This window comes from Phalacrocorax carbo, chromosome 1, assembly GCF_963921805.1.
Source record: "Phalacrocorax carbo chromosome 1, bPhaCar2.1, whole genome shotgun sequence".
NCBI classification, from domain to species: Eukaryota; Metazoa; Chordata; class Aves; order Suliformes; family Phalacrocoracidae; genus Phalacrocorax; species Phalacrocorax carbo.
Genome location: NC_087513.1, coordinates 1,861,711 through 1,887,792, shown reverse-complemented (window position 1 = coordinate 1,887,792; position 26,082 = coordinate 1,861,711). Strand labels below are relative to the sequence as shown.

General features: G+C 51.8%; 3 protein-coding genes across 3 annotated transcripts; all 3 read right to left on the bottom strand.

Annotated features, from left to right (window-relative positions):
• Positions 1 to 1,551: 1,551 nt before the first annotated feature.
• Positions 1,552 to 5,029, bottom strand: LOC104048176 (carboxypeptidase A1). Its single transcript, XM_064441790.1, has 11 exons — positions 4,954 to 5,029; positions 4,650 to 4,731; positions 4,297 to 4,431; positions 4,109 to 4,210; positions 3,865 to 3,966; positions 3,678 to 3,779; positions 3,426 to 3,536; positions 3,102 to 3,192; positions 2,530 to 2,729; positions 2,172 to 2,256; positions 1,552 to 2,031 (listed from the first exon to the last, which is right to left on the bottom strand). The coding sequence occupies exons 1-11, from the start codon at positions 5,016 to 5,018 to the stop codon at positions 1,844 to 1,846; spliced, it is 1,263 nt and encodes a 420-aa protein (XP_064297860.1). The 5' UTR covers positions 5,019 to 5,029; the 3' UTR covers positions 1,552 to 1,843.
• An 833-nt stretch (positions 5,030 to 5,862) lies between these two features.
• LOC104041534 (carboxypeptidase A1-like) lies at positions 5,863 to 10,217 on the bottom strand. Its single transcript, XM_064453304.1, has 11 exons — positions 10,129 to 10,217; positions 9,334 to 9,415; positions 8,473 to 8,607; positions 8,220 to 8,318; positions 7,619 to 7,720; positions 7,443 to 7,544; positions 7,197 to 7,307; positions 6,879 to 6,969; positions 6,524 to 6,729; positions 6,137 to 6,221; positions 5,863 to 6,050 (listed from the first exon to the last, which is right to left on the bottom strand). The coding sequence occupies exons 1-11, from the start codon at positions 10,191 to 10,193 to the stop codon at positions 5,863 to 5,865; spliced, it is 1,266 nt and encodes a 421-aa protein (XP_064309374.1). The 5' UTR covers positions 10,194 to 10,217.
• A 4,896-nt stretch (positions 10,218 to 15,113) lies between these two features.
• On the bottom strand, positions 15,114 to 25,346 carry LOC104048194 (carboxypeptidase A2-like). Its single transcript, XM_064453222.1, has 11 exons — positions 25,267 to 25,346; positions 22,752 to 22,833; positions 21,772 to 21,906; positions 20,050 to 20,148; positions 19,384 to 19,485; positions 19,113 to 19,214; positions 18,271 to 18,381; positions 17,818 to 17,908; positions 17,223 to 17,422; positions 15,579 to 15,663; positions 15,114 to 15,339 (listed from the first exon to the last, which is right to left on the bottom strand). Exons 1-11 carry the CDS (start codon positions 25,329 to 25,331, stop codon positions 15,152 to 15,154), a joined length of 1,260 nt encoding a protein of 419 aa, XP_064309292.1. The 5' UTR covers positions 25,332 to 25,346; the 3' UTR covers positions 15,114 to 15,151.
• Positions 25,347 to 26,082: the final 736 nt, after the last annotated feature.

The following is a 26,082-nucleotide window of genomic DNA, read 5'->3' as shown; positions in this document are numbered from 1 at the left end:
TAAGTTGTACAAACCAGCTCTAATTTGTACAAACCGTCTTTCCAACCTATCCGCTAAGGTTTGCACGTGTCCAACGGGAATGTGTGTATGTGTGTACACATGTACTGTAACAGTTGGGTATTAAGATAAAAAAATTAAAGATCTTATTTCAGCCCATCCTTAGGAAGCTGGAAGCATCTCACCATCTCACCACCTGCTCTGCTTTCTTGCCCTCCTACTTGATCACACTTCTGGAAGGCTTTTTGTTGGTGTATTTGTAGGCCTGTTTATTTTGAACGAAAGTAGCTTGTCTTCCTAGGTCAGAGCGGTTGGCTTTCCGTGGAATGGCAGATTCGCTTCTTGAGGAAAAAAAAATATTTATTTACATGGCCTGAGCCCAAAGCGGGAGTCGCAGGGACCTGGTTCTTGGCCGCGCTGGTCTTCGCTCGCAGCCTTGGGAAGCTGACTCACCCCTTGGGGCTTTAGTTATTGAGGAGCGACGCTATTAGGTGGCCTAATAAAATAAATAAAAGCTAAATAAAGATTTCAAAGGAGTTTGGTACCGAAGCATGGCAGAAATGCCACCTTTAGCTTTGAACGTATGACGTGGCTCACCCAACTGCGTAGCCTGATCTTGGTGTCCTGGGTCCACTGCTCCTTCCTGCTCTGTACTGCACCTCCATCCTTATGTCGTCATGAAATAAAAACCTCCAACGAAGCAGCATCTCCTGCATAGTTCAGTTGGTAGCTTGCCTGGGCTGGTTGGCTGAAAAATGATACTACCTGATTGATTTAGCTGAATGTGCACAGGAGAGGTGAGAGCCAAGAGAGACGTTTATTACGTGCTTGAAGGACAGGCATGCTGGTGGGACCCTGCGTGTGAACTGGTCCAAGTAGGAGACCTTTCAGCTCTGTGAGTGCTTGGAAGCGTATAAAACCTGTACATCTGAAAACGGAGATGAGTGTAGTGGTGGTTGTGTTGGCTTAAAGTCCTGATTTTGCTGTCCAGCTGTGGGAGAGAGATCCCAAATTCCCGGCCGCTCTGGGCTGCGTGAAAACCTCCTTCTGAAACGGACGGATAAAACTAGTCCAAGCCGTTGGAGATCCTCCAAATCCAGGGCATCAAAGGAAGAACTGAATGTACTTTCCCATTGCCTTGATGGATTTGTGTGGTTTTGGGCTCTTGGTGGTGTTTGGAGGGTAGAGTCAAACTCTGTAGAGTCTGGGAGTTTTAATTGTTTAATTTAATAAAAATTAAGTGACACCATACAGCCGAGTCCTGCTTTTCAGTTTGAGCTTTGACAGCTAACGGAGAGCGTCGAGCGGCGCCTGCACGAGCTGGGAGTCAGTATGGGATTGCAGCGGGTGAGGATGGACCTTCCAGCGCTGCAAGCTGGTGTTTGACCCCAAAAATACGCAGAACAAATCACGCTAACCCGATTGTCTTGTGTCCCAGAGCCACTCCGACCCCTGGGAGGGCTGGGGAAGGTGGGCACCCCTTGGACACTACAGCTGTGCTGGCAGGTCTCTGCTTACCCAGTAAGGGTCAGACTGAACCTCTTCCCCTTCCACCCTCTGCCAGAGGCGGGGGGGGAAAAGCACCTTCCTTTCTTTTGTGTGCTACTATTTTCATGCCCTTTAAATCCCCTTTTTGGGCTGCTGGGCCAGCACGTGCTGTTTATGTTGGCTGCCACTGCGGGCACCCACAGGAGTGCTGAGTCAGCCTCCAAAAAGGCTTTTCACCATGATTTGGAAAAAGGGGAAACAACCAAAAGCATTTCTCATCCTTTACCTTTATTTATTGCATTCTTTTTTTTTACCCCCCACGCAGCTAATTCAACCACCGCTCGGCCTCTGATCCCGGTTAGTAGAGGTGGTCCCGCGCGTGCAGCATGATGACCTTCAGCGCCAGCCACGTCTCCTGGGCGGTCGGGACGATCTGTTTGGCGGGGAGCAGGAACCCGTAGCGCCCCGTGTCCCGCAGCTCGAAGGTGAACGAGTACTTAATGCCCTGGTCGTATGTCCAGTCGATGGTTCCTCCGCTCGCTTGGTCTGAGGGTGGGAAACGTGAGGGATGCGAAACGTTAGTTGTTCTGCATCGTCCAGGTGTTTCACAGGAGCTTTTGTTGAAGCCGAGGTGTGAGTGGTGATTTTGGTTTATTTTGGGGCGACTGCTGCCCCCTGTTACTTACAGATGGTGGTGATGATGCTGCCGTACTTGTAGTTAGTGCCGTACAGCGAAGACAGTGCTGCGACCGCCTTCCCAGAAATCTGGTGCTGGGAATACATAGAAGAGAGAAAGATGTGCCAGAGAAAGGGTGCAGGATACAGCCTGCAGGAGAGGTTTTTTACTCGTGCTGCAGGCAAAAAGGATGCCAAAGCTCAGTAGCTGTGGCCTGGGGGAGTCCCCCAGGGCTGGCAGAGGAGCCACGACGTCCTCCTGCTTTGCAATGTTCCCTCTGTGGTGCACGATGGAGGTTGCTACTCCTTGGAGAAGGAGAGCAGCCTCGCATCATCCCAGCCTCCCTCAAACCTCCACGTCAGCCCTACCAGTTCCTTCTGGTCAGGCGCTGGGGTGCTGGTGTAGCCATAGGGGTAGAGCAGGAGCTGGGAGTAGCTGTGGATGGAGACGAAAGCCTTGATGTTCCCGTGGTTCTTCACAAAGTCCACGATGGCCTTCACCTCAGGCTCAGAGTTGGCGTAAGGTCCGTGGTATGTCTCTGAGCAGGGGTTTCCGCTGGCCCCAGGCCCTGTGGAGAAGCGAGGACACAGTGTGGGTGTTTGGTGGCTTTGGTGGCCATTGGGTGGCTCAGAGAGTCACAAGGGCAAAGGGCCTTTTCCGTTTCCAAGCCCAAGAGCTTTTCCCACCCCTCAACTGCTTGGTGGCTCTTGGAACTCCTCCTAGACGTTTGTATGATGGCTTTCATTTGCGGTCCCCACAGTGCTGATCACTAGGGGACACCAAAGCCCTGGTGGAGCCCAAACCCATGTCTCTGCCATGGAAAGCATATCCCATCTCTTCCCCAGGGGACATCAGTGGATCTTTCTGAGCCAGAAATGGCTTCAGAGCCTCCTCCTGGAGGGTGGAAACCCCCGCACAGGGTGAATGGAAGAGCTCTGACCTCCAAAACCTGCGTCCCAGTTGCGGTTGGGGTCCACGCCGATGCAAGAGGAGCCTGAGCGCCTGGACCTGGTCTTGCGCCACATGCGGTTCTGGAAGGGCAAAGCTGTCTCAGCTGGTGTCCAGGGCCAGAGCTCCACCAGCCTCCAACAGACAGTCATCTGGGGTGTCTAACGGGTCATGGTGGTCCCCTTCCCACTCCATGGAAATGTAGACAAGGAGGATTTGAGCTTTCAGAGGCCTCCATGTGCAGCACCCCCATCCTGCTCTCCAGCCCTGTCCAGCATGGCTGTAGGAGGCAGGGCGAAGAAAGCCAGGGCTGTACCTGGGTTTGGGTGAAGGCGAAGCCATCCGGGTTGGTGACAATCTCCAGGAAGATGTCCATCTTGTCCAGGATGGAGGCCAGACCATTGTCATTCTCATGATCCAGGACAATCTAGAGATGACAGCAGTTTGGGGTTCCCTAGCACTGCTGGATCACCATCCCCTCCCTGGGGTCGGCCACCTGACATCCACAGTGGCTGCAGGACCTTGTGGCCCTTTGGGGACGTAAGACGTGTCCAGGAGGTGCCCATACCTTCTTGGCGAACCAGACACCGCTGGCCTGCGTCACCCATTCCCGGGAGTGGATGCCGGTGTCGATCCAGATGGCCGGGCGGTTCGTCCCCCCTTTACTGAACTGAAAGAGCAAAGAGAGGGGGCTGGTTTTACCCTTGACCTCGCTCCCCCCCCCTCCGGACACCCCATGAACCCCAAACCCTCACCTTGAGCACGTACAGAGGGCGGTTCTCTGTCGACCGGCCGATCTCGAGCTTGCTGACCAGGTTGGGGTTTTCAGCCACCAGCAGGTCCATGAAGGTGTAGATCTGGGGGAGAGGGGATGGGGGGGGGTGTCACATCTGTCGCACCCCTTGCCCTTGCTGCACATGGAGCAAAGGGCTTTGCAGAAGCAATTCCAGGGTGCAATTTTTTTCCCCCAAAAATGCCCTGAATCTTGCGCTTCCTTACCTCATCCAGGCTGTGGTAGGTGGCGTAGTCAAAGGTGCTGGTGGAGACTGGCAGCTGGCGGCGGCCACGAATCATCTCCATCTGCTCATCATCCACCAGCGCCTGGGGGACACGCAGCAGGATGAGACCTTGTCCCTGGCTGTGCCAAGACCCCACATCCCACCTGCATCCCCTCTGCCACCGCTGACCTGCACGTCCTCGATCATGATGGAGTAGGAGATGCCGTTGGCCTCCAGGTGGGCTTTGAGGGGCTGCAGGCTGGGGAAGGGCACGCGAACATCGACGGGGTGCCCGAGGGCACGGGGTGCCAGCCAGAAATCCAGCTGGAAGGGGAGAAAGCGAGCTGAGGGGGTCAGATCCAGCCTGGGGCTGCCCCCACCCCCTGCCCCACACCAGCCTGTCTTGCTTTTCACAAGCTGGTCCCCATCATCCAACATCCAGCCCCGCCCCTGCTCTACAGCATGGCTTTGGGGGTGCAAAGCAAGGGACACGGGCTGGAGGGGCTGTCCCCAAAAGCCACCCCCACCGCTGCACCCAGTACCTGCAGCTCCTCGAGGTCCTGCAGCTCCTGCACCTTCTGCAGCTCCTCATCGGTGGTGGGGACGATACGCAGCACCTGGTGCCTGCAGGGTCAGGGGGTGCTGGAGGGGGGGTGCAAGGCCAAGCTCTGGCCCCCATAGGTCCAGCCTAACCCCTATGCCATCCATCCCCTGACCCTGGGGATTTGCACCGAGCCTCCTCCCAGGGGCGTCTGTGCCCCCTCGGGGCTGAACCAGCTCCTTCTGCCCCAACCGGTGCCACCGTCCCCATCCCAGGCAACCTCCCCCACCAGCCAGACCCCCTACCCAACAAAAGTCTCGGTGCCGGCGGCCGTTGCCACCAGGGCAGCCAGCAGCACAAGGGCCTTCATCGTCAGCCGCAAGAGCCCGTCCCGTGCCCCAACAGCACCCCAGGGCCTCTTAAATCCCATGGGGATGGTGGCTCCCAGCCCCCTGCCTGCTGTCCCTTTTCCCAGGGCCGTGGGAAGGCTCCGGCTGGCACCGGCCAAGGTTGGGCACCGCAGCCCCGCCGTCCCCCCTCTGCGGCGCTCCCCGTTCCGGCCAAACCCGTCCCGGGAACCGGCCAGGGCTGTCGGTGAGTCACTTGCCAGCGGGGTGAGAGGTGGGGAGGTGCCCAAATCCCACCGCCCACGGTGCCGGCTGCAGCTCAGGGCTGCGGCTTGGAAAAGGGCACGAATTGGGTCAAGAAGGTGCGAGATGAAGATTTTCGCATCGGGGGGGAGCTTGGCGAGACAGGGGCCTAAACTGTGGCCATGTTGGTGGTGACGGTGGGGGGGGAATTGGTTTAAAGTTTGGTGCGGGACAGAGGTGAGAGCGGGTGACGGTCACCCCAGGTGGCACAAATAAAATTAACAAATGCCTGGAAGCACTTTGCACCCAACGAAGGCCCTGAGGGTGCCCGGTGTCCCTCCTCCCAGCTCCCGCGGAAGGGACAATGTATCAATGCTGCCCAAAATCCCATAAAATTGGGTTTGCTTGCCCAAAATACACCCATCCCCTCCCAGGTCCTTCAGGGCTGCTGGGCACGAAGGATGGGGACTTGTAGGGCCCAACAGGGGAATAAACACCTGCAGGGCTGGGAATCCTTTTTTCACCTTTCTTTTGAAGTTTAGCATGAAAAATAAAGGTCTTAAACCATAAAGAGTCTCCAGGATTATTTATTTAGACAAGGGAGCATCACGGGAGGTGCTGGATTCAGTACGGATGCTCCAGGACATGGAGCATGATGTCCAGCAGCGCCGGCCAGGTCTCAGTAGCGGTGGGGATGATCTGGGTGCTGGGCAGGAGGAAGCCGTAGCGCCCCGTGTCCCTCAGCTCGAAGGTGAAGGAATATTTCACCCCATTGTCGTAGGCCCAATCGATGGTGGTGCCATCTGCCCTGTCTGCAGGGAGAGGAGGGTGAGATGTGATCCTGACGCTGAGCATTCGTGGCAGACACGACGCCGCAGGATGAGGAAGGGACACTTACAGATGGTGTCCATGACGCTGCCGTAGGTGTATTTTGTCCCATACACAGCGGCCAAGTCACTCACTGCCTTTTTAGCCAGTTCGTTCTGCAAGGGAGAGCCCAAAAGTGGTGAGACCTGGTGGACCGAGCCCTTGGGGCAGCAGGGTCTAGAGCCCAGCATCATTTCCCACCCCCTCTGCTCTTGCTTTTCCCCAAAACACCCTTAATTTTTGGTGGATGGCGGGTACATCTCGCACTCATCCTCCCTCCAAGAACCAAGTGATGGGCTTCAAGGTGCAGGTTGCATCTAATGAGAAGGGCAGGGATGGTCCTGGGATGATCCAACCTGACTCTTCCAGCAAGGCTGGTGCTTGCAGCCCCATGTCTACGCTTCTGGGGCCGTCTCACCAGCTCCTGGTGGTCAGGTGCAGGCACGCTCTTGTAGCCGTAGGGGAAAAGCAGCATCTGGGAGTAGCTGTGGATGGAGATGACCGATTTCATGTTCCCGTGGCCACGGATGAAGTCCACGATCGCTTTCACTTCGCTCTCGGAGTGGGCGTAGGGGCCGTGGTAGGTCTCAGAGCAGGGGTTGCTGCTGGAGCCAGAGCTGGAGCCTGGGGCATGGTGGAAGAGGCACCATGCAGAGAGGCAGCCCCAGGGAAGGGTTTCTAGCCTCCCCAGGTTTCTCTCCTCTAGCAGGAGGCTTTGATGCTTTGAGGCATGAGCTATGCCCAGCGTGCGGACCCGGTGGCTCGGCTCTCACCTCCAAAGCCTGCGTCCCAGTTTCGGTTGGGATCCACACCAATGCAGAGGGAGCCAGCATTGATGGACCTCGTCTTGCGCCACATGCGGTTCTAGGAGCAGAAGGGGGAGAGACCATCATAGGGACATGAATCCCCCTGCCTTGGGACATAAGATGTCCTCCTGCCCAAACATCTCTGGGGGTGGGAGGAAGCCGCCTCCAACCACTCACCATCCCACATGGGAAGAAACATCCCTCCCCACCCAAAAAACACAGCCAGCCACGGCTGCTGGAGCCAAATGCCAGGACAAGTTCCCTCCGCAATGTCCCCGCACTCACGGAGCTGTGGGTGAAGGCAAAGCCATCGGGGTTGGTGACAATCTCGAAGAAGATGTCCATGCTGTCCAGGATGGCGGTGATGGAGGGGTCCTGGCCATATTCCTCGGCAATCTGCACGGGGAGGGGAGCGGGAGCTGCCTTGGTGTCCCTCAGGGACAAGGGATGCAACCGAGTGGTGCCGCAGGGAGGTGTTAAGAAAGGGCTGGGGTAAGAACTGGGGTCCCGTGTCCCAGGGCACGTGGTTACCTTGTTGGCCATCCAGATGCCGGTGGCTTGGGTGATCCACTCCCGCGAGTGGATGCCGGTGTCCAGCCAGATGGCTGACCGATTTGATCCCCCGGTGCTGAACTGTGCCGAGAGGGGGGGATTTCAGCCCCATGCCTTCCCAGGCAGGGCAAGGCGAGGGTGCCCCTGGTACCCACCTTCAGCACGTACAGGGGTCTGTTCTCATAGCTCTGCCCAATCTGGATCTTGCTAACGAGGCTGGGATGATCAGCCACCAGCATGTCCATCCAGGCATAGATCTGGAAGGAGGAGTTGCTGGGTCACGAGGTTCACCTTGGCTTTCCTTGTGGTTTTTTAGGGTATCCAGCACCCGATGCCACACGCAGAACTTCCCCGGAGAAGCCCAGCTGCTTGGACCTCTGTGCAAGCAGGGAGGAGCATGTCGCAAAGGCTTTTGCAAAAGCAGAGCGAATGGTTGGGGAGGGAAAGGCTCTGAGATCCCCCAACACCATCACAGCCTCCATCAGCCACCCACTGGACTCCAAGCACAGGGTCTGACCCCCCCAAAATGAAGTTGAAGATGTCTTCCAGTGAGGGGAGGAGGTGCCAGGAGAGGCCACGCTGCACATGGAAGGATTCCTGGCCTCCTGACTCAGCTAAAACCTCCACCCAAGGAAGAGAGACATGTCCCAGGCAGGCTCTCGCTGCCACCACAAACATCACCTCACGGATGCAACCACGGCATGGGCTGAGCGTGACCCCAGCAAGACAAAGCGAATGGGCTGCAGAGCAAAGTACCTCGTCTAGTGTGTGGTAGGAAGCAAAATTGAACGTGCTGGTGCTTCTCGCTACCCTCCTGGACTTCAGCATGGTTTTCTTTTCCTCATCCAATAATTCCTTTTTAGGAGGGGGAAAAAAACAACCTCATCAAAGTAGCTGGAAGGAGAAGGCGAATGGGGCTTTCTTCCATCTCCTCTTGGTTTCCAACTTTTTGGACTTCTATTGGGACTGAGCCACGGGAGCTCATCCTGCTCCCCACCGCAGTCCTTACCTGCACGTCCTCGATCATGATGCTGTAGGAAATGTTATTGGACTCCAGGAAGATTTTGGCTGCTTGGAGGCTGGCGAAGGGCACCCTCACATCGACCTGGCGGCCGGGGCTGGTGGGATGACGCCAAAAGTCAACCTGGTGTGGAGAGGAGAGAGCTCGGGCCCATCCTGTGCTGATGCTCATCCACTAAGCTCCCTGGCACCAAAAGGGGTCTCATAAGAATTTCAACTGAATGATTTAAAAAGGTCTTTGGACAAGTTTTGGCGCGCACACGGGTACCAGCATGGGTCAGGGTACCTTTCCTGCACTCAGTGGCTCTTCTACAGACACACGTTTCAGCCCAAGTCACCTGTTGTCTGCAAACGTCCCTTTGAATGATGAGGTTTTGTGATTTGAGCAGATACGATGAGACCCCCGGGCTGCTGTATGCTGGTTTTGCTCTTTAAGTCAATAGACGTATCCCCTTACATCAGCTTTGCGGTGCAGATGCTGTTCCCCACCACCCAAATCCTTCCTCCTGCTCACATTTCGCACCGAGATTCAATCCTCAAAGCAACCAGGGCAAGTGCAACTGGAGCAGAGTTATGTCATGATTCAAGCCAAAAAAAAAATGCCATGACATTTTAGACCTGAACATTCAGCCTGGGAGCAACAAGGCTGCAGTGCCCGGGGTGTTCCCCTTTGTCTGAAACAGGAGGGCTCAAGGTGTCTTAAGCTAAATAGTATATTTATATAGCTATAAATTATACAGATCCAAAATAGGAAGGAAAATTGGATGTGAGGTCAAAAGGAGGGAGCCCTGCATGCCGCCAGGGTCTCTGTTTTACACTGGCGGATGCTCGGGGCCCCTTCGCAGCTCACCTGCAGCTCTGCCTGCTCGCCCAGCACCCTGAGCAGGGTAATCTGCTCCTCGTCGCTGGCCGTGATGCGGAGGACCTGGTCCCTGCAGGGAGGCAGAGCCATCAGCGCATGCCGGGGGGATCACAGGAAGCAGTGGGGGGAGGAAGTAGCTGAGCCTCCAGCGCTGACGTGACCCCCTCATGGGCTGGGTGGAGGCTGTGAAAAGTCTACGCTGGCTCGGTGGGTTGGAAAGTGCATCGGTTGTTGGAGGTTTGGTGTCAAGAGCAAAAAATGCAGGTTCGGAATAGCCAAAATGAGAAAAAGAACAAGTGCCGGGGAGCCCACAGTGGCCTCCATCCTTCTTTTGATCACGAGAGCTCCCAAAATATTAGGAAATATCAAACATATAGACTTTTCCTAACACAGCTTCTGCTCCAGCCCAGCTGGGCTCCCCTGGGGATGGGTGCAGCCCCCAGCAGAGTAGGAAATGCTCTCCTTCCCCAGCAGCGAGGTTTCCCCATCTCAGTTCAGTCCTTCTGCTGGAAAAGCTCGGGGCGATGCTCTCAGGATTTAGCATCCCCTCATTTCTACCCTCCGCAGCAGCCAGGAGGGTGCCCAAAACCTCCCTCCAAAGCTGGGGTGAAGCCACATCTTTCCTGGTGTCCACGCACCGAAAGCTGACGGATTTCCCTCCTTCGGGATGTTGCCCTTTTCGTTGACCCCAAAAGGAGGACAAAAGGGGTCTGGCATCTCCCATCCCGGCCCCCATCCCCCAATCAGGGTGTCCCACCACCCCCTGCTTTCGGCAGGACTCACCCTGTGAAAAGCAGCTCGCTGGAGGCGGCTATCACGAGGGCGGCGAAGATGAGGAGGATCTTCATGGTGAGTGGATGCAGATGAACCTCAGCCCCCAAAGGCGTATATAGCCCCCCTATACGGTGCTCTGGGGGCACTTTCTCACCAAGGCCACAGCTGCTGTCCCTGCAGAGCTGACAGTGACAAACAGCTAAGCCAGAAACAGCTCGCGGGAGCCCAAATGTTTGCTTTACTTGGCGAAGTCACTAAAAGAGCAGCCAAATTAGGGAGGATCTGATAACGTCTTCCTCGGAGCTCAGGTCCCAGTAGGACGCGTGGCCGTGCACGCAGTTTGGTGTGAGTAGGTGCCATGGTCACAGTCGCCACCTGAAGGGGTGACCCAGCCCACAGGTGGGGTGGGGGGGGACGGTGGGGGTCGTAGGGCCCCAGAGTACACAAGGACATGGCGCTTTGTTTCCATGAATTTCTTTATTCCAGATTACCCTTAGTAAATTAAGCAGAATTATGATTAGTAAAGCAAGTGTGTATTACAAGTTGCTGCAAAATTCCTAGCAGAAAAAATATACATATATATATTTATGATTAATTACTTACAAGCACAGCTATCTATCTATAAAATTCAAAATATATCAAATTATTACCGGTGCCGTTCATCAAACTGCTCCCAGGAGAGGGGCCAGATGATGATGGATGAAGTCTCACTTCAAAGACGATGGGCATCGCGGAGCGCCGGAGCCAGGCGTACCCGATGAGGGTCCGAGGGGTCGCACAGGGACGTTCACCCAGGGATAATGCTTGGAGAGAGACTGGGGCTCAGTTTTGGGTTGAAAGCAAGTTATTTTTATGTCTTTAGTGTAGATACATGAGTGGGCACAGGACAGCAGCGCTTGGAGCAGCTGTTGCTGATTTCTGCTGCCTTAGGAGGTCAGTTCGTTATAGTGGTTTCTTTGTTCCCCAGGTTATAGCAGCGTCTTTGTTCCCCAGGTTATAGCAGTGTCTTTGTTGTGTGCGTATCTACAACGGCCCCGAGCTCCCGCCTGCGCTTGTCAAGGGTCCTCTGGGTTCCCGGGCCGGGTTCCCAGGCTGGCAGACATCATCTCGGCCAGTTTTTTAGCAGACATCTTCTAACCATCAGGTTTTTTCCCTATTAAAACCAGGTCACCTTTCTGGATGCACCGACAGCAGGGTGCGCCACGGGAAGGGGCCATGGTCGGGGCTCTGTTATGGCTTCATAATGCGGAACCGGTGATGTTGGTGAGCTGGTCCTGGCTGGCAGAGCCAGGGTAGAGGTCCTCGTAGAGGCAGGATGATCATAGAATTATAGAATCACAGAATGGTTTGGGTTGGGAGGGACCTTTAGAGGCCATCTAGTCCAACCCCCTGCAGTGAGCAGGGACATCTTCAACCAGACCAGGTTGCTCAGAGCCCCGTCCAGCCTGGCCTGGGATGTCCCCAGGGATGGGGCATCGACCACCTCTCTGGGCAACCTGGGCCAGTGTCTCACCACCCTCAGTGTAAATAATCTTTTCCTTATATCCAGTCTAAATCTACCCTCCTGTAGTTTAAAACCATCGTCCCTTGTCCTGTCACAGCAGATCTTGCTAAACAGGTCACCCCCACCCTTCCCACAGCCCCCCTTTAAGCACTGGAAGGCTGCAATAAGGTCTCCCCGCAGCCTTCTCTCCCCCAGGCTGAACAACCCCAGCTCTCCCAGCCCGGCCTCGCAGCAGAGGGGCTCCAGCCCTCGGAGCATTTCTGTGCCCCCTCTGGCCCTGCTCCAGCAGCCCCGTGTCTGTCCCGTGCTGAGGAGCCCCGAGCTGGAGGCGGCGCTGCAGGGGGGTCTCACAGAGTGGGGCAGGGGGGCAGGACCCCCTCCCTCGCCCTGCTGCCCGCGCTGCTGGGGATGAGGGGGTAGCTGTGGTGGGAAGGGACCACAGGAGATCAGTATCCGACCCCCTGGATGAAGCAAGGTCAGCTCTGGGAGCAGACCAGTTCCTTCCATGTTGGGGCTTTGAGTCCTCCAAGGATGGAGGCTCTGTGTGGCCCCTCCGCGCGATGTGTCCCACCGCTGGTCTGGTCTCCTGGTGGAAAAGCTTTTTCCTGTGCCCAGCCTGGCTCGCTCTTGCTTCAGCTGATGCCGTTGTCTCTCCCATCACGCTTTGTAGTGAAGAGCTTGGCTTCTTTTTCTCAATAACCTCTTCTCAGGGACTTGTTAAGTCCCCCTGCCTCAATGCTGCCTCATCTCCAGGCCAAACCAGCCCATCTCCCTCATGGGGGACATCCTCCTCTTCCTCTTGCTGGGCTCAATCTGTCTTGCTCCAGGTCTCTTTGGTGCCAGGGGTCCAAAAACCAGATTGCAGTTGTTACCAAGCCACGCGCTTACAAGAAGAGGGCCCAGGTGGCCTCAAGACCTGGATGTTTGGATGGAGCTTCAAAGCCAGGGCGAGGCCACAGGTCTAAAAGCCTGGCTGAGGCTCCTTGGGCTCTGCAGCTCCTGCCCACCACTTGCCACAAGGTCCCCGCTCCGATGGCAGCAGGTCGGCCAGATCCAGGAGTGTGGATCCAGAGCCGTGGGCCCTCCCCGTCAGTGGGGCTTTACCAGCAGGGTTTTTATCGCCAGCTGGAGGATGGGATTTTGGGAGGGTGGGTCAGTTTGGGAAGCAGGTGCCACTCGATGGGGCCATGAGTGGAGGGGACGGGGACACGTGTGGGGAACACTGGCTGCCCCGTGCTCTGGTTTGCTTTCCAAAACATCTCTGCTTAACCCAGAACCAAACCCACGTGGTGGTTTCTGATGCCTCAGCTGCACTTTCACCTTCCTCTCCCTGCCAAAAGCCTCACGTCCTTTAGGTCTGAACTAACATTTTACCCACTGCGTCAGGTGTATTTGCTCTCCTGCCAAGCTCACGAGGAGTGGGTAACTCACCAGCTGCTGGCGGATCACAGGACATTGAGATAAACCTGTTAGACTTGATAATTGCTGCAACAGCAGCAGGGATTGCTAATCTCTGATCCTTCCGTGGCTGCCATGCACGGCCCTGAGCTGTTTGCTCTTAATCCCCAAGAGATTAGCAGGCTGAATAACAGAGCGAGGGAGGCAGGCTCCTGAGGGACCGCCGACCGGCTGTGCTGGATGACAGCAGGCGTCCTCCCACCTCCATCCTTCCTCTAACCTTGCCCACTGGGCAAATCTGGGAGGGAGAAACGGGGCAGGACAAATATACAGGGGCATAAAGCCAGGAGAACACCCCCCTTCCACCAGTGGTCGGTGGGCTGGCAGCATCCGGCAGCTCGTTAAAGGAAATTAAATTCCTTTACTCAGCCTCACAGCCTGGATCATGCTGCACCAGCCCGGTCTGCCCCCAGAAGGGAGCTCCGTCAGACCCCCCAAGGTTTACAGGAGCAGCAATATGGATTATGCACAAAAAATTCTTCCCTGTCCTCTCTAAACAGCCCCAAGACGCTACCAGAGGGAGCGGAGCATAAGGACGGCCCGTGTAATGCCCCCACCTGTAGCTACGCTGCAGTACTGGAGCAATGAAGTGTCCAGGCGATGCAGTTTATCATTCAAGTGCTTCAGCAGCTCTAAAGGGGTCACACTCCTTTCAATCCACAAATTTCAGAAATATTTTGGAGAGCCTGCAGCCTCACAACCCTGGGAGCCGGTTTCTGCGGTGGTGCCAGGGCTGGTTGTGAGGAGGGGGGTTGCCGTGAGGGCAGGGAGGGTTGCAGGAGTACAACACACCACTGAGGGCTAGCGTTGCTCGGAGCAAAGGCATTTTGCATTTACTAATAGAGGTGGAGCTGCAGAGGGCAGCGGCAGGACAGTTTGCAGCAGTCAGGAGCTAGGGGGCAAGCACCTCCTCCTCTCCCAGCACACTTTTCTGCTCTAAGATTTAATCTCCCCTCAGCCTCTGCACTGACAAGAGTCCCCAGCTGACTTCTTGTTTATCTGGGTGGGAAAAAGCCTGCTCACTCCATCCCACCAGCAGTCACTCTGCCATCTCTGTAGCCACACAAGTGATCATATCTTCACAGAATCATAGAAGCCTTAAGGGCGGAAAAGACCTCTAATATCAAGGCCAACCCCCAACCCAACACCCCCAGGCCTCCTAAGCCATGTCCCCAAGTGCCACGTCTGCACGGTGTTTGAACCCCCCCAGGGACGGTGACTCCCCCACCTCTCTGGGCAGCCTGTGCCAATCCCTGACCGCTCTGGCAGGGAAGGCATTTTCCCTCATCTCCAACCTAAACCTCCCCTGACACAGCTTGAGGCCGTTCCCTCTCGTCCCATCACTGGTGACTTGGGAGCAGAGACCAGCCCCCCCCTCACTCCAGCCCCTCTCAGGCAGCTGCAGAGAGCGAGAAGGGCTCCCCTCAGCCTCCCCTTCTCCAGGCTAAACCCCCCCAGCCCCCTCAGCCGCCCCCCAGCACACTTGTGCTCCAGACCCTGCCCCAGCCCCGCTGCCCTTCTCTGGACACGCTCCAGCCCCTCCAGGCCCTTCTTGTCCCGAGGGGCCCAAACCTGAGCCCAGCATTCGAGGTGGGGCCTCCCCAGCGCCGAGCACAGGGGCCCCATCCCTGCCCGGCTCCTGCTGGCCACACCAGTGCTGACACAAGCCTGGGGGCTGGTGGCCTCCTTGGCCACCCGGGCACTGCTGGCTCATGCCCAGCCGGCTGTCAGCCAGCACCCCCAGGGCCTTCTCCGCCGGGCACATCTTTCCAGCCACAACATCTTTCCTTCCTCCTTTTGTCACCGTTCCTACTGTGTCTCACTGAAATGGCCCCAACCAAGCCGTAAAATCTGTGGCGCCTTGGAAGGGGCCTACCATGCACACAGAGATGTGGCAAACAAGAGAAGCACCAAACATTTACATGCAGCCAAGTATTGCTGCAGGAGGAATGTGCACAGGAGTTTTATTCAGCCAGGTGCCACATCATTACAGCTGTCTCAAGCACGCCTAGGCGATTCCCGATGATTTATGAGCTTCCTGCTACAGACAGCCGGTTCCCACTCCAGCTTTTAGTATGGATTGTCTCGCACATGCTCTAGGATTTTTTTCAGACCCAGCCAGGTCTCCTCTGCAGTCGGGATGATTTGGTTGGCTGGCAGGAGGAAACCATAGTTCCCCGTGTCTCGCAGCTCAAAAGCGAAGGAGTATTTGATGCCATAATCATAGCTCCAGTCAATGCTGCCTCCACTGGCTTGGTCTGAAAGAGAAAGGGAGAAGAGCCAGGGCGGTGAGAAGGGGATTGGTTTGAGTTCTGGTCTCCTGCTGTTTACGAGGGACAAGAAGCAGGTTTTTATGTGAACGCTCAGCTACAATATTTGACTGGTGGCGTCACCCTACGGAAGCATCACTGCTGCCGAGAGGGAGAGACCCTGTGGGGGGACAGAGGCTGTTGCCCCGGGACAGCCCGTAAAAAACTCAGACTAGCAAAATACTCACAGATAGTGTTGCAAATGCTCCCCACTGTAAAGGTGGTGCCGTACAGGGACTGGATGGACTGGGCAGCAGCTCTTCCCAAGGCGTCCTGGAGAGGAGAAGATGAAGAACAAGTCAGAAAGTAGCCACGCTTAACGAGGCTAAACCTTAAGATTTCGCCAACCTGAACCATACTTAAGGAAATCTCCACAATCTTTCAAAAAAATCTCCAATCTTTCACGCCCCTCAGTAAACTAGTGCCAAATCAATCCACTTCATCATCACTCATACTAGTGACAGCACTCACAGATTCCACAGTATTTTGGGGAGGTGACATTGCAGGTGAATTCACAGAATGACAGAATCCCAGACTGGTGGGGGTTGGCAGGGACCTCTGGAGATCATCCCGTCCCACCCCCTGCTTGAGCAGGCACACCCAGAGCAGGGGGCCCTGGGTCCAGCCCCATCTTCCTGACAACCACCCGTCAGATATTTATAAGCACTGATGAGATCCCCCTCAGCCTTCTCTTCTCCAGGCTGAACAAGCCCAGGTCTCTCAGCCTTTCCTCACAAGGGAGATGCTCCAGCCCCTGATCCCCTTGGCAGCTCTGCGCTGGCCTTGCTCCAGCAGCTCCCTGCCCTTCTTGAACTGGGGGGCCCAGAACTGGACGCAGCCCTGCAGGTGTGGCCTCACTGGGGCAGAGCAGAGGGGGAGGAGAACCTCCCTCGCCCTGCTGGCCACACTCCTTTTCATGCACCCCAGGACACCCTTGGCCTCCTTGGCCCCAAGGGGCCGGTGCTGGCTCAGGGTCACCTCGCTGCCCCCCAGCACCCCCAGGGCCTCTCAGCAGAGCCGCTCTCCAGCAGGTCACCCTCAGCCTGTGCTGGTGCAGTACTGGTGCTATGAATTAAGTCATAGCAGGTTCTGTATCTGATCATCCAGTGTTTGATCTCACTGACTGTCTTTTCAAGAAAAGGTTCAAGAGGTTCAAAATCCCGAGGCAGTCAGAGATCTTCCAATAGTCAGTGGGTGCTTGTAGGGAAAAGAGAGCCAGGCTCTCCTTGGAGGTGCTGGGGAAAAGGACGAGTGGCAACCAACAAATTGCCACATGGGGAATTGCATTTAGGTATTAGCGAAAAAGAAAATCCCCATGACAGGAGGGAAACTTTGGGAAGGGCTTGAAGAAGCTGTGGAATTTGTCTTTGGAAATATCAAAACAATTAATGAAAACTGAGCTGGGCAAGGCCCTAAGCAACCCAGTTCAACCTTGATATTGGCTCTGACTCCAAAGACTCCCTGCTTTCAGCGGAGGGTTAGACTAGAGACTTCCAGAGATCTTTTCCATTTGAATTATGATTGTGAGATCTGTATCGCCTCAAAGATATCGTTACAGCTGTGACGCTGTCATTAAAGCAGAAAGAAGGAAACGTGGGCGGGCAAAGAAGGCTGAGAATGAGTGGGGATGGCACGTGTTTGCATACGACCAAGATTTCTCTTTCAAAGGCATTTCATTGCACCAGGTTTTTGTTCGCTCTCACAGACAGTTGCTGTTATGGATGGCAGAGTTTAGCCTATCATTTTAATCCTGATACCTCACTGTAAAACTTGAGTATAGGAAACCAGCTGGACAGAACAGAGGAAGCTAAAGCTCAGTCACGACTTCTCACCAGCTCAGCGTGGTCTGCCGGTTCAGTGCATTTATAGCCATAGGGATACATCAGGAGCTGAGAGTAACTGTGGAGGGTGAGGAAGGCCCGGATGTTTCCATGATTCTTAATAAAGTTGACAACAGATCTAACTTCCACCTCTGAGTGGGCACTGGGCCCGCGGTAAGAGTCAGAACAGGGGTTACTACTGGCTCCAGGACCTGTCGGTGCAAAGGAGGAACAAAGGCAAATCTGTAAGAACTGGCATTTATAAAAGGTCAGAGCGGACCAACACAAAGCCAGGCTTTCCTAAGAACAGGTCTTCACCCAAAGGCAAGGCCTTAAATCCTGATAAACACTCAAACAGCAGCAACAGAGCATGAATACTCAATGACCGTACTTCTGGATGATACAGATTACTGCCTTCATCTTATACTCACTGGCAATTAATCAATGCAAAATTATCTTTACAAAAGACAGCTGCCATCCTATATGACCATTTTCTTTTGGAATCCCTTATGTTAAGGAGATTGCAAGTCCTGTGTAACAGGATCCGGGAACATGAAAGGGAACTTTCTTCTTAGTAACAGCCCAAATGCAGAAACTTTATTCCTACCTCCAAAACCCGCATCCCAGTTCCTGTTTGGATCAACTCCAACACATCGACTGCCTTGATTCTTGGAGCGGGTCTTCCGCCACATGCGATTCTAAAACAAACACACACTATGGCTTTGAAAAGGAGCAAATCTCAGTCCTTGCAGAAAACCTGCCACCCAGAAATAGTTGCCTTTCACCAGGAAGAGATCCCAGGCAGAAGCCTAAGGTTTTTTCTGATGGGCTGACGGCTGAGATGAGCCGATGGTCAAAAATCAAAGGGCTGGTGAATTTACAGCGGGTTGAGATGAGTTAGACAAGTAATTAGTATCTTTGGCTGCCCAACTCTTTTGTAACTCCTCCTTGCAGCATTAACAAATGGACTTTCAGAGCCTACTTCCCTCACATTTATTGTTCGCTTGGAAGAGCATGTCAGCTTTCTAAATCAGCTCGGATACACAGCATGCTTACTCACCGTGGTGTGGGTGAATACGTATCCATCAGGGTTTGTGACTGTCAGCAGGAAAATGTCCATTTTGTTCAGCAGAGAGGTGATGGATGGATCCTTCCCATAGTCAGAGGCAATCTAAGCAGAGACAATACGGTACACCATGATTACCAGCATATTTCTTTCCCGCGTGCTTATGCTCTAACAGCTAGGTACAGAGGTAAGCCTGGCTTTCGGGGCCGGAAAACAAGAAACATTAATTATCTGCTGGCCATAACTGTTCCTCGTTAGAGTTGGAGCTTGCAGAGAGCAACAAATCTGTTTTATTAGTTTATTCTGAAGACAGGGAGTTAATGGAAGACGGCAGCAAATTTTCTCCTGCCTGTCCCAGGGAATGGGCCAAGACTGGCACTAAGGTTGAGATGGATTAACCACGTTGGGAATATACAACTGTGCTGCACTTCTCTGGTGGCTTAGTCATTTTCAGCAGAATTTAAATGCTCATTTATACAGAGCTGGAAGTTTTGGTACTTTTGTGGAAGGTAACCAACCACACAGTGTTCCTCTGTGTCGGCAGACCAAAGCAGCAAACTAATCTCAAAGTCCTCAGTTATTTGTATAACTATCAGCCCTGCAGTCCTCAGCAATTTCACCTGAACTGCTATATTTTGTCTACCTAAACCCAGCTGTTCTAACAATACACAGCGTTTTTCAATTCTTTGCCTACCAGCTGCCATATTCTCTCTGGAGTTGGCTGCATCTTAAGAGGGGTGAAGGAGAGTTAGCAGGGCTGGCTAATGTGTGATATACTTTTAAACAGTCAGAGGCATTCCCAAGGTAAAAGAAAAATCAATCACTGCTGAAGTGACCTTTTTAGCCATCCATATTGCACTCGCTTGGGTAACCCACTCTCGCGAATGGATACCGGCATCAATCCAGATTGCAGGACGGTTGCTTCCTCCGGTGCTGAACTGTTAAACAAACCAGAAAGTTTTAAGACTCTCACTGACACCTTTTAGTCAAAAACATCTCATATAGATTGGGATGCTTTGGACTGAATTGTGCCGTATCTATAATGCAGATGTCTCTTATGTATGCACATATGTACGCACGCGTTCTGTGGTATCCTATATGTCATACCTTGAGCACATACAAAGGCCGCTTTTCATAGGATACCCCGATCTGGAGCTTACTGACAATGCGGCTATACTCAGATGCAAGATGGTCCAGTTCTGCATAAATCTGAAAGGAAAAGTCATGATGGTATTTACATTACGTTTATGTATAGTACTCCGCAGAACAATTGCAGGACCTGATGAAACCTGATGACGTCTCCAAAGTCCCATCTCACCTTATGTCAGTGCAGTCAGCTCTTCCTAACATCACAAAGTAGGAGGAAGCACTGCTATATCCTCAAGATCTACTTATTTCAGGAAAAAGTTCAAAACCCTCTTTACGAACTTCTACTAGGAAAAATACCTTACCCTCCGCTCTGCTTGATAGCTACTGGCTTCCTATAGGTCCCTATTTCAAGATTCATTTATTCTCCGTCTCTTTGGAGGGTCAGAAGGAAGGGTTTTGACAAAATTCTGCAGAGCAGTTTATAAAAAAGTACGATCAACACTTGCCTGCTCCAACACTCTGTCAGGGAGAGCACTGGCTCATTGTGCTGACCACAAAATGAATCCATTTAAAAACAAAGCCATGTGCCAAAAGAAGCCGGAAAGGTATTTTAGATCTTAATGAAAAAAGGCATGAAAAGATGTCAGAAAAAAAAATCCTCCTCCCCAAAGCTGAGGTACTCACGGAATCTAAAGAGTGGTAAGTTCCATAATTGAAGCTGTTGCTGCTGCGCTCCCTTTGTTGACTGTAGGCCATATCTTGCTTTTCTTGATCTAGAACAACCTAAAAGACACATTCAAATGTTGAGAAAAGCCTGGTTAATTTGCAAACTTCTGACTTCTGATGTTTATCTCAAATGACGACACGATGGCCCTGCACACTGGCCCCAGCCCCAGCCCCAAACATCCCACAGCTGTGGAGCAAAGAAATGTTTCTGCTGAATGTATCTGTAGTGAAGTGGGCAAGAATAGGAGTATTTAAATGGTCAGCATGATGTTTTAAACACTTCTTAAGATGAACAAGAATAGCATTGGAAAGCTTTTGGGGGAAAAAAAAAAAAGGCAGTTTTTTTGCTGAGTTAATGGTATTTCAGATGCCATTTCGGGATTACTGCTCATGAAGAGATGCTGAATTAGTCCCAAGTGGGTACTTTTCTCTCACACAGTGGTGTACAGTTCTTTCAGATTATGATCCTGAACTACTTTTAACACAGTTTATTCAGTTATGAGTAACTTTAAACAGACTTATTGGACAGGCTGGCTTAATGGGCCGAGGCCAATGTATGAGGTTTAACAAGGCCAAGAACCAGGTCCTGCCCTTGGGTCACACCAACCCCAGGCAACGCCCCAGGCCTGGGGCAGAGGGGCTGGGAAGTGCCCGGCGGAGAAGGCCCTGGGGGTGCTGGCTGACAGCCGGCTGGGCATGAGCCAGCAGTGCCCGGGTGGCCAAGGAGGCCACCAGCCCCCGGGCTTGTGTCAGCCCTGGTGTGGCCAGCAGGAGCCGGGCAGGGATGGGGCCCCTGTGCTGGGCCCTGGGGAGGCCCCACCTCGAATGCTGGGCTCAGGTTTGGGCCCCTCGGGACAAGAAGGGCCTGGAGGGGCTGGAGCGTGTCCAGAGAAGGGCAGCGGGGCTGGGGCAGGGTCTGGAGCACAAGTGTGCTGGGGGGCGGCTGGGGGGGCTGGGGGGGTTAGCCTGGAGAAGAGGGGGCTGAGGGGAGCCCTTCTCGCTCTCTGCAGCTGCCTGAGAGGGGCTGGAGTGAGGGGGGGGCTGGTCTCTGCTCCCAAGTCACCAGTGACGGGACGAGAGGGAACGGCCTCAAGCTGCGTCAGGGGAGGTTTAGGTTGGAGATGAGGGAAAATGCCTTCCCTGCCAGAGCGGTCAGGCCCTGGCACAGGCTGCCCAGAGAGGTGGGGGAGTCACCGTCCCTGGGGGGGTTCAAACACCGTGCAGACGTGGCACTTGGGGACATGGCTTAGGAGGCCTGGGGGTGTTGCATTGATGGTTGGACTTGATGATCTTAGAGGTCTTTTCCGCCCTTAATGATCTATGATTCTATTCTACAATTCTATGATTAGTTTTGTGACTCCCAAACGTCTGAGGTTAGAAGACCACATGAAATGCCTCAGGGGTTCTCAGAAGAGCCCCATGGAGCCTAGGAGTTTATTGATGTCGCTACTCAACATGGTTTCAGATAGCATCTGCAGAGTGATCCCCACAGCTTCCCCGTGCAGCAGTGATCCACAGACAGTTGTTGAGAAATTAATCCACAGACTACAAAAATAAGGGAAGGACCTCATGGAAAGCAGAATAAAGAACAGTCTGTGTTAACGAATGAGGCCGGATTGTGAAACACTATTTGTTTCCAAAGGATATAAAAGCTAAATATGTGCCAATGGCATTGCCTACCTGTAGGTCTTCAATCAGGATGGAGTACCCAATCCCATGGGACTCCAAGAAGGCTTTGACTGATTGGACACTGTTAGCAGGGATTCTCACATCCACAGGGAGGGCAGGGGTGGAGGGACTTATCCAGAAATCAAGCTGAAAAGAGAAAGGAAAATGGATTTGGTCTGGGGAAAGTGTTCTGCAAACAGCTCTTCTAAAGCTTTAGAAACGCTGATTTCCCCCAAACTGAACGAATCCTGCAGTATCATGCCCTGTCTTGTTAACAGCACATTCCGTTCTTTAGCTCGGCCTCACCACAACCTTGTATCAGTTATTGTGACAAACTCACAAAAAATAACAAAGGTCCGCAGGAGGCTAAAGTCAGCATTTTCACTGATTTCAGAGCTTCAGTCATATAAGCAAGAGGAAATTTTAGTCTTCTACAATGATTATTTTACTGTTCTCCCTTTTACCAGAAATTGTTTCAAGAAAAGCTCTGTATTACAGTATTAGGTAATGTGAAACGCGTTGTTTTTATTTCTCCTTTGGCAGGGCTTTTCTAAATTTTCATTTCTATACTATTCAAATAAATATTTTTAAAGAAAGTGATAATAAAAATTCTCACTGATGGCAATAAGAACAGTGAACTAGAATTTTATAATGTGTTTTCCTACAGTGTAGATTAACTAATAAATTCCTCCCACAGTGCTGGGAGACAAGTACAAAACCATTAGCATCCTCACTTTAAAGACAAGCTTTTCAATACTAAGATTAAGAGCAAAGCAGTGCAAATATGATTGTAAACCCAGTAAGAAGAAAATATGAACGCAGGCACTCCTGAATACCAAGCTGGTACTAGAACTTGCAGATCAAACACCAAGATTTGAGACAGTAAATTTATTTATGGCAGCTGTCACAGTGTGGTACGAACCTTTCAAATGTGATGCAAAGTCCTACCCCAGTCAGAAACATTAAAAAATGCTTCTGTGGTAAGAACATACCTCAAGGTGCTCCAGGGACTCCAAAAGCTGTAACTTCTTAATCTCCTCCTCATTTCTTGTCTTGATTCGGAGAACCTGGTGCCTGCAATAAATCAATAAGTCTTCAGAAACAGTCTCAAAAAGGGGTCTGGTTGAACTAGCTTGTTATTAATATCACGAATTTGGTGGATATCTACTCGTACGCTACCAGCTGATATGGACTTCTTTAACACCGTTGACTTAGTGTCACCCAAGAGCTCAACCAACAACCTGAAGGGCCAGCCTGCTATATGTGCACTAGAACTAGTTAAATGGCAATTTTTATGATTTCATCAGAAACAAGTCATCAAGTGGATGAGGTTTTAATTGCTTACAAGGATCATTCTTGCATCTATTAGTTATTTTTTGTCAACAACTTGCAGGAAAAAAAAGTATTGTGGTTGAGTTCGCAAATGATCAGTTGTTTGGGGAGCAGTATACATCAAATCAAACCAAACACTAAATACAGAATTCATTTCACCTTTCTTCAGTTTAGTCAAAGACTGTTCACACACTTCCCTGTGTTGTCAGAAGCTGATACCATCAGAGGGTGGCTTGCACCACTCCAGGTGGAATGAATCACCTTGTGGAAGCACCTCACTCCACTGGTTAGAGAGGTAACCTCAGCTATTAACTGAGACTATGCGTTGTACAACATACATGGATCACATCGTGCGGTCTCTAAGTGGTTTTTAGATCACTAAACCCCCTATAACGCATTCAAAAACACATTGTTCCAGGCTGCTCGGTAAAATAGGTATAAGCAAACATTACCCCGAGGACAGGCTGATGAGCTCAAGTTTGTTCAGGCTGATCTAACTGCAGCCTACAACTACTTGAAGGGGAGTTACAAAAAACCAACAAACTCTTCTCAGTAGGGGTAGATGATGATAACAAGGGCAAACAGCTCCATGTCCTGCTCTGAGCAGGGGGAGGACAAAAAACTTCTGGAAGTCCCTTCCACCCAATGCTTTTAGGAAATGACGGAAGGATCTACGAACAACAAAGGACTGCAAAGGCTGGGGGACAGTAGATCCTATTCTGGAGAACCAGAGGGGATTCCAAAGGAAACCTGGAAGCCACAATGAATTAACAACTGGAAATACAGCCTGGGATGGATGCCATAGCCAAAAGCACCCATGTGCTCCTTAGCTGTGTAGCCCAGGGTTTAATGTGAGTGAGCCGAGCATTAATGCTGCGTTTGCAAATAGCATTTGGTGGTTAAAGCATTTGGTGTGTTTGTTCATTCTCTTCTCTAGGCCACTCTGTGGCATTTGGCCACTGTTGGAGACAGAACAAAAGTCCATGGAGTCCCATATCCTGACCTGGCCCAGCTGCTTTGCAGTACTGAAAAATGGAGACGAATCAGAGCAAATCGGTATGAATAACTGCAGAATCGGAAAACTCGTCTTAAGACAGGGTAAACAAGGGCCTTGGCATATGAGCTCAGTTATGTGTGTGCTTATTTACTAGTGTGGCCTCAGCTGCTGAGAAGAGACACTTGTTAGCACCAAGTTGCTCAGTCTGGCAGGCTGAGGTGGAAGATTCTTTTGAGGGACCAAATTAAATCAACACTGAAGGCACTTTACCACATTAATAAGTCATTATTGGATTGTCCACCACCATAAGCTTTATTTCTGGACTGGATTCTTCTGTGAAGAGATGAGCTCATTAACCACAGCTACTGGACATGACTGAGGAATGAATTCATGAGAATCCAGTCTACGTTATGCCAGAGTCCAGATTAAGTTATCAAAATAGCTCTTCTTGGCTTTACAAATCGTAGGGGTTTAGTAAACTATGTATATTACTTCTTGTTAATCTTTATACCTTCATATACAGATTTACTTGCTAGAATCTAGTGTTCACTTCCTACTTCTCAGGAAGTATCTATTAAGTTTCTTATCATCTTCTATTATGTTTCTTACACAGTCCATAAGACTGTGAGGAAATACACCAGAAGGAGATAATTTTGCAATGCAACACACTGATAAACCTTTAGAATATAATGGTTGGAAATAAGGATTTGAATTGCTTCGAAAGGCTCTGAAAAGAATGAAGCATTTAAAGAGACATGAGAAACTTCAAAACCAGAAGGAAGCTAGCGACCTTTCTGATCTGAAGCCAGGTTCTGGTCTTTCAGCTCTGCTCTGTGCAGGACCAGATCTGTCAAGCTGAATACTCGAGCTTTGTAGCAAGGTTCAGCTCCAAATCAAGGCTCAAGACTGCTCCTTAGGTACAGTCAAAGCCAAAACAAAGCCCTAAGTGAACACAAACCTAGGAACTCAACAATGCAGCCAGACCCTTCCCCTTAGAAAACCCAAATGAAAGTAGAGAGGGGTTCCTTCAAACACCGGAGTACCACAGCATCAAGACAAGTCAGTTATAAAAAGCAAAGAACATGCCCCAAGTAGATTTTGTAAGATTAAGATAATGAAAAACAACAACTGGATAATACGGCCTTAAATGAAAGGTCTTCCATGAAAGCATAACTCACCCAACGAAAGTCTCCAGGCACAAGGAAGCCCCGAAGAGGGCACTGAAGATCAAAATCAGCTTCATGTTTGATGTGAGGTTCAACTCAGCCTAGCAAAGATGAATTTATACAGGACTTGTTAAGAAACCCTTTTTCAGATAAAACATATCTATAGTCCATGTGACTAAGTTCTCACATTTATCAGAGCTTTCAAGGCAACCAACAGATAGGAGGCCAATTTCACCTCCAAAAAAATATTTTCCACTGACATGTTCAAACTTGTAAGGGAAGAGTTGTTTTCAAAGCTTTGCCCACAAAGCTCCTCAGTGTCCTTTTACACATTTTTCTAGACAGAGGAAAACAGAGTCAAACTGAGAGTCATCCCAGCTCTCAGTGGGGGTAAGGAGCTCCCCCAGTCAGCTCTTGGTCATGGGCTTTTCTCCTGCTGTAGATTTCTAGTAGCCACTCCTCGTTACTAAGAGGCAGCCAGTGGAAAGATCTCTCCACCAAAAGTACTCAATTTGAGTGATTATTTTGAAGAAATAATCGCTCTGGTGATAGCATGCAGGCTTTGGGTCCTGCCTGCTACGCAACAAGTTCTCTCTGATAGACTAGGCCAAGGCCATGCTATAAATTCGCTCTCATACACAAGTTACACACTTTTAGATATAAGCCAGATAGTTTAAATATATTCTTTATTGACATTACTAGCACTCCCCCCATTTTCAGTCGGGATGGTTTCATACAGATCCAGCCATCCAGTGCTTCAAGCAAATTAAAGTTGCAGCAAGATTCACATGAAAGCAAGCTGTATAGAATCATAGAATAGAATCACAG

What these genes read in the sequence shown, in the direction of transcription:
- LOC104048176 (XM_064441790.1), bottom strand. Translation starts at nt 5,018, where the DNA reads ATGAAGGCCCTTGTGCTGCTGGCTGCCCTGGTGGCAACGGCCGCCGGC. An exon ending in GTGTCTGGTTCGCCAAGAAG is followed by an intron (nt 3,537 to 3,677) that starts GTATGGGCACCT and finishes TGTCATCTCTAG; the next exon opens with ATTGTCCTGGATCATGAGAA. An exon ending in CGCCTGACCAGAAGGAACTG is followed by an intron (nt 2,257 to 2,529) that starts GTAGGGCTGACG and finishes ATGTATTCCCAG; the next exon opens with CACCAGATTTCTGGGAAGGC.
- LOC104048194 (XM_064453222.1), bottom strand. Translation starts at nt 25,331, where the DNA reads ATGAAGCTGATTTTGATCTTCAGTGCCCTCTTCGGGGCTTCCTTGTGC. An exon ending in TCCTGATTGAAGACCTACAG is followed by an intron (nt 20,149 to 21,771) that starts GTAGGCAATGCC and finishes TGTGTCTTTTAG; the next exon opens with GTTGTTCTAGATCAAGAAAA. An exon ending in ACGTATTCACCCACACCACG is followed by an intron (nt 17,909 to 18,270) that starts GTGAGTAAGCAT and finishes TGTTTGTTTTAG; the next exon opens with AATCGCATGTGGCGGAAGAC.
- LOC104041534 (XM_064453304.1), bottom strand. Translation starts at nt 10,193, where the DNA reads ATGAAGATCCTCCTCATCTTCGCCGCCCTCGTGATAGCCGCCTCCAGC. An exon ending in GCGAGCAGGCAGAGCTGCAG is followed by an intron (nt 8,608 to 9,333) that starts GTGAGCTGCGAA and finishes TCTCCACACCAG; the next exon opens with GTTGACTTTTGGCGTCATCC. An exon ending in TTGCCTTCACCCACAGCTCC is followed by an intron (nt 6,970 to 7,196) that starts GTGAGTGCGGGG and finishes TTCTGCTCCTAG; the next exon opens with AACCGCATGTGGCGCAAGAC.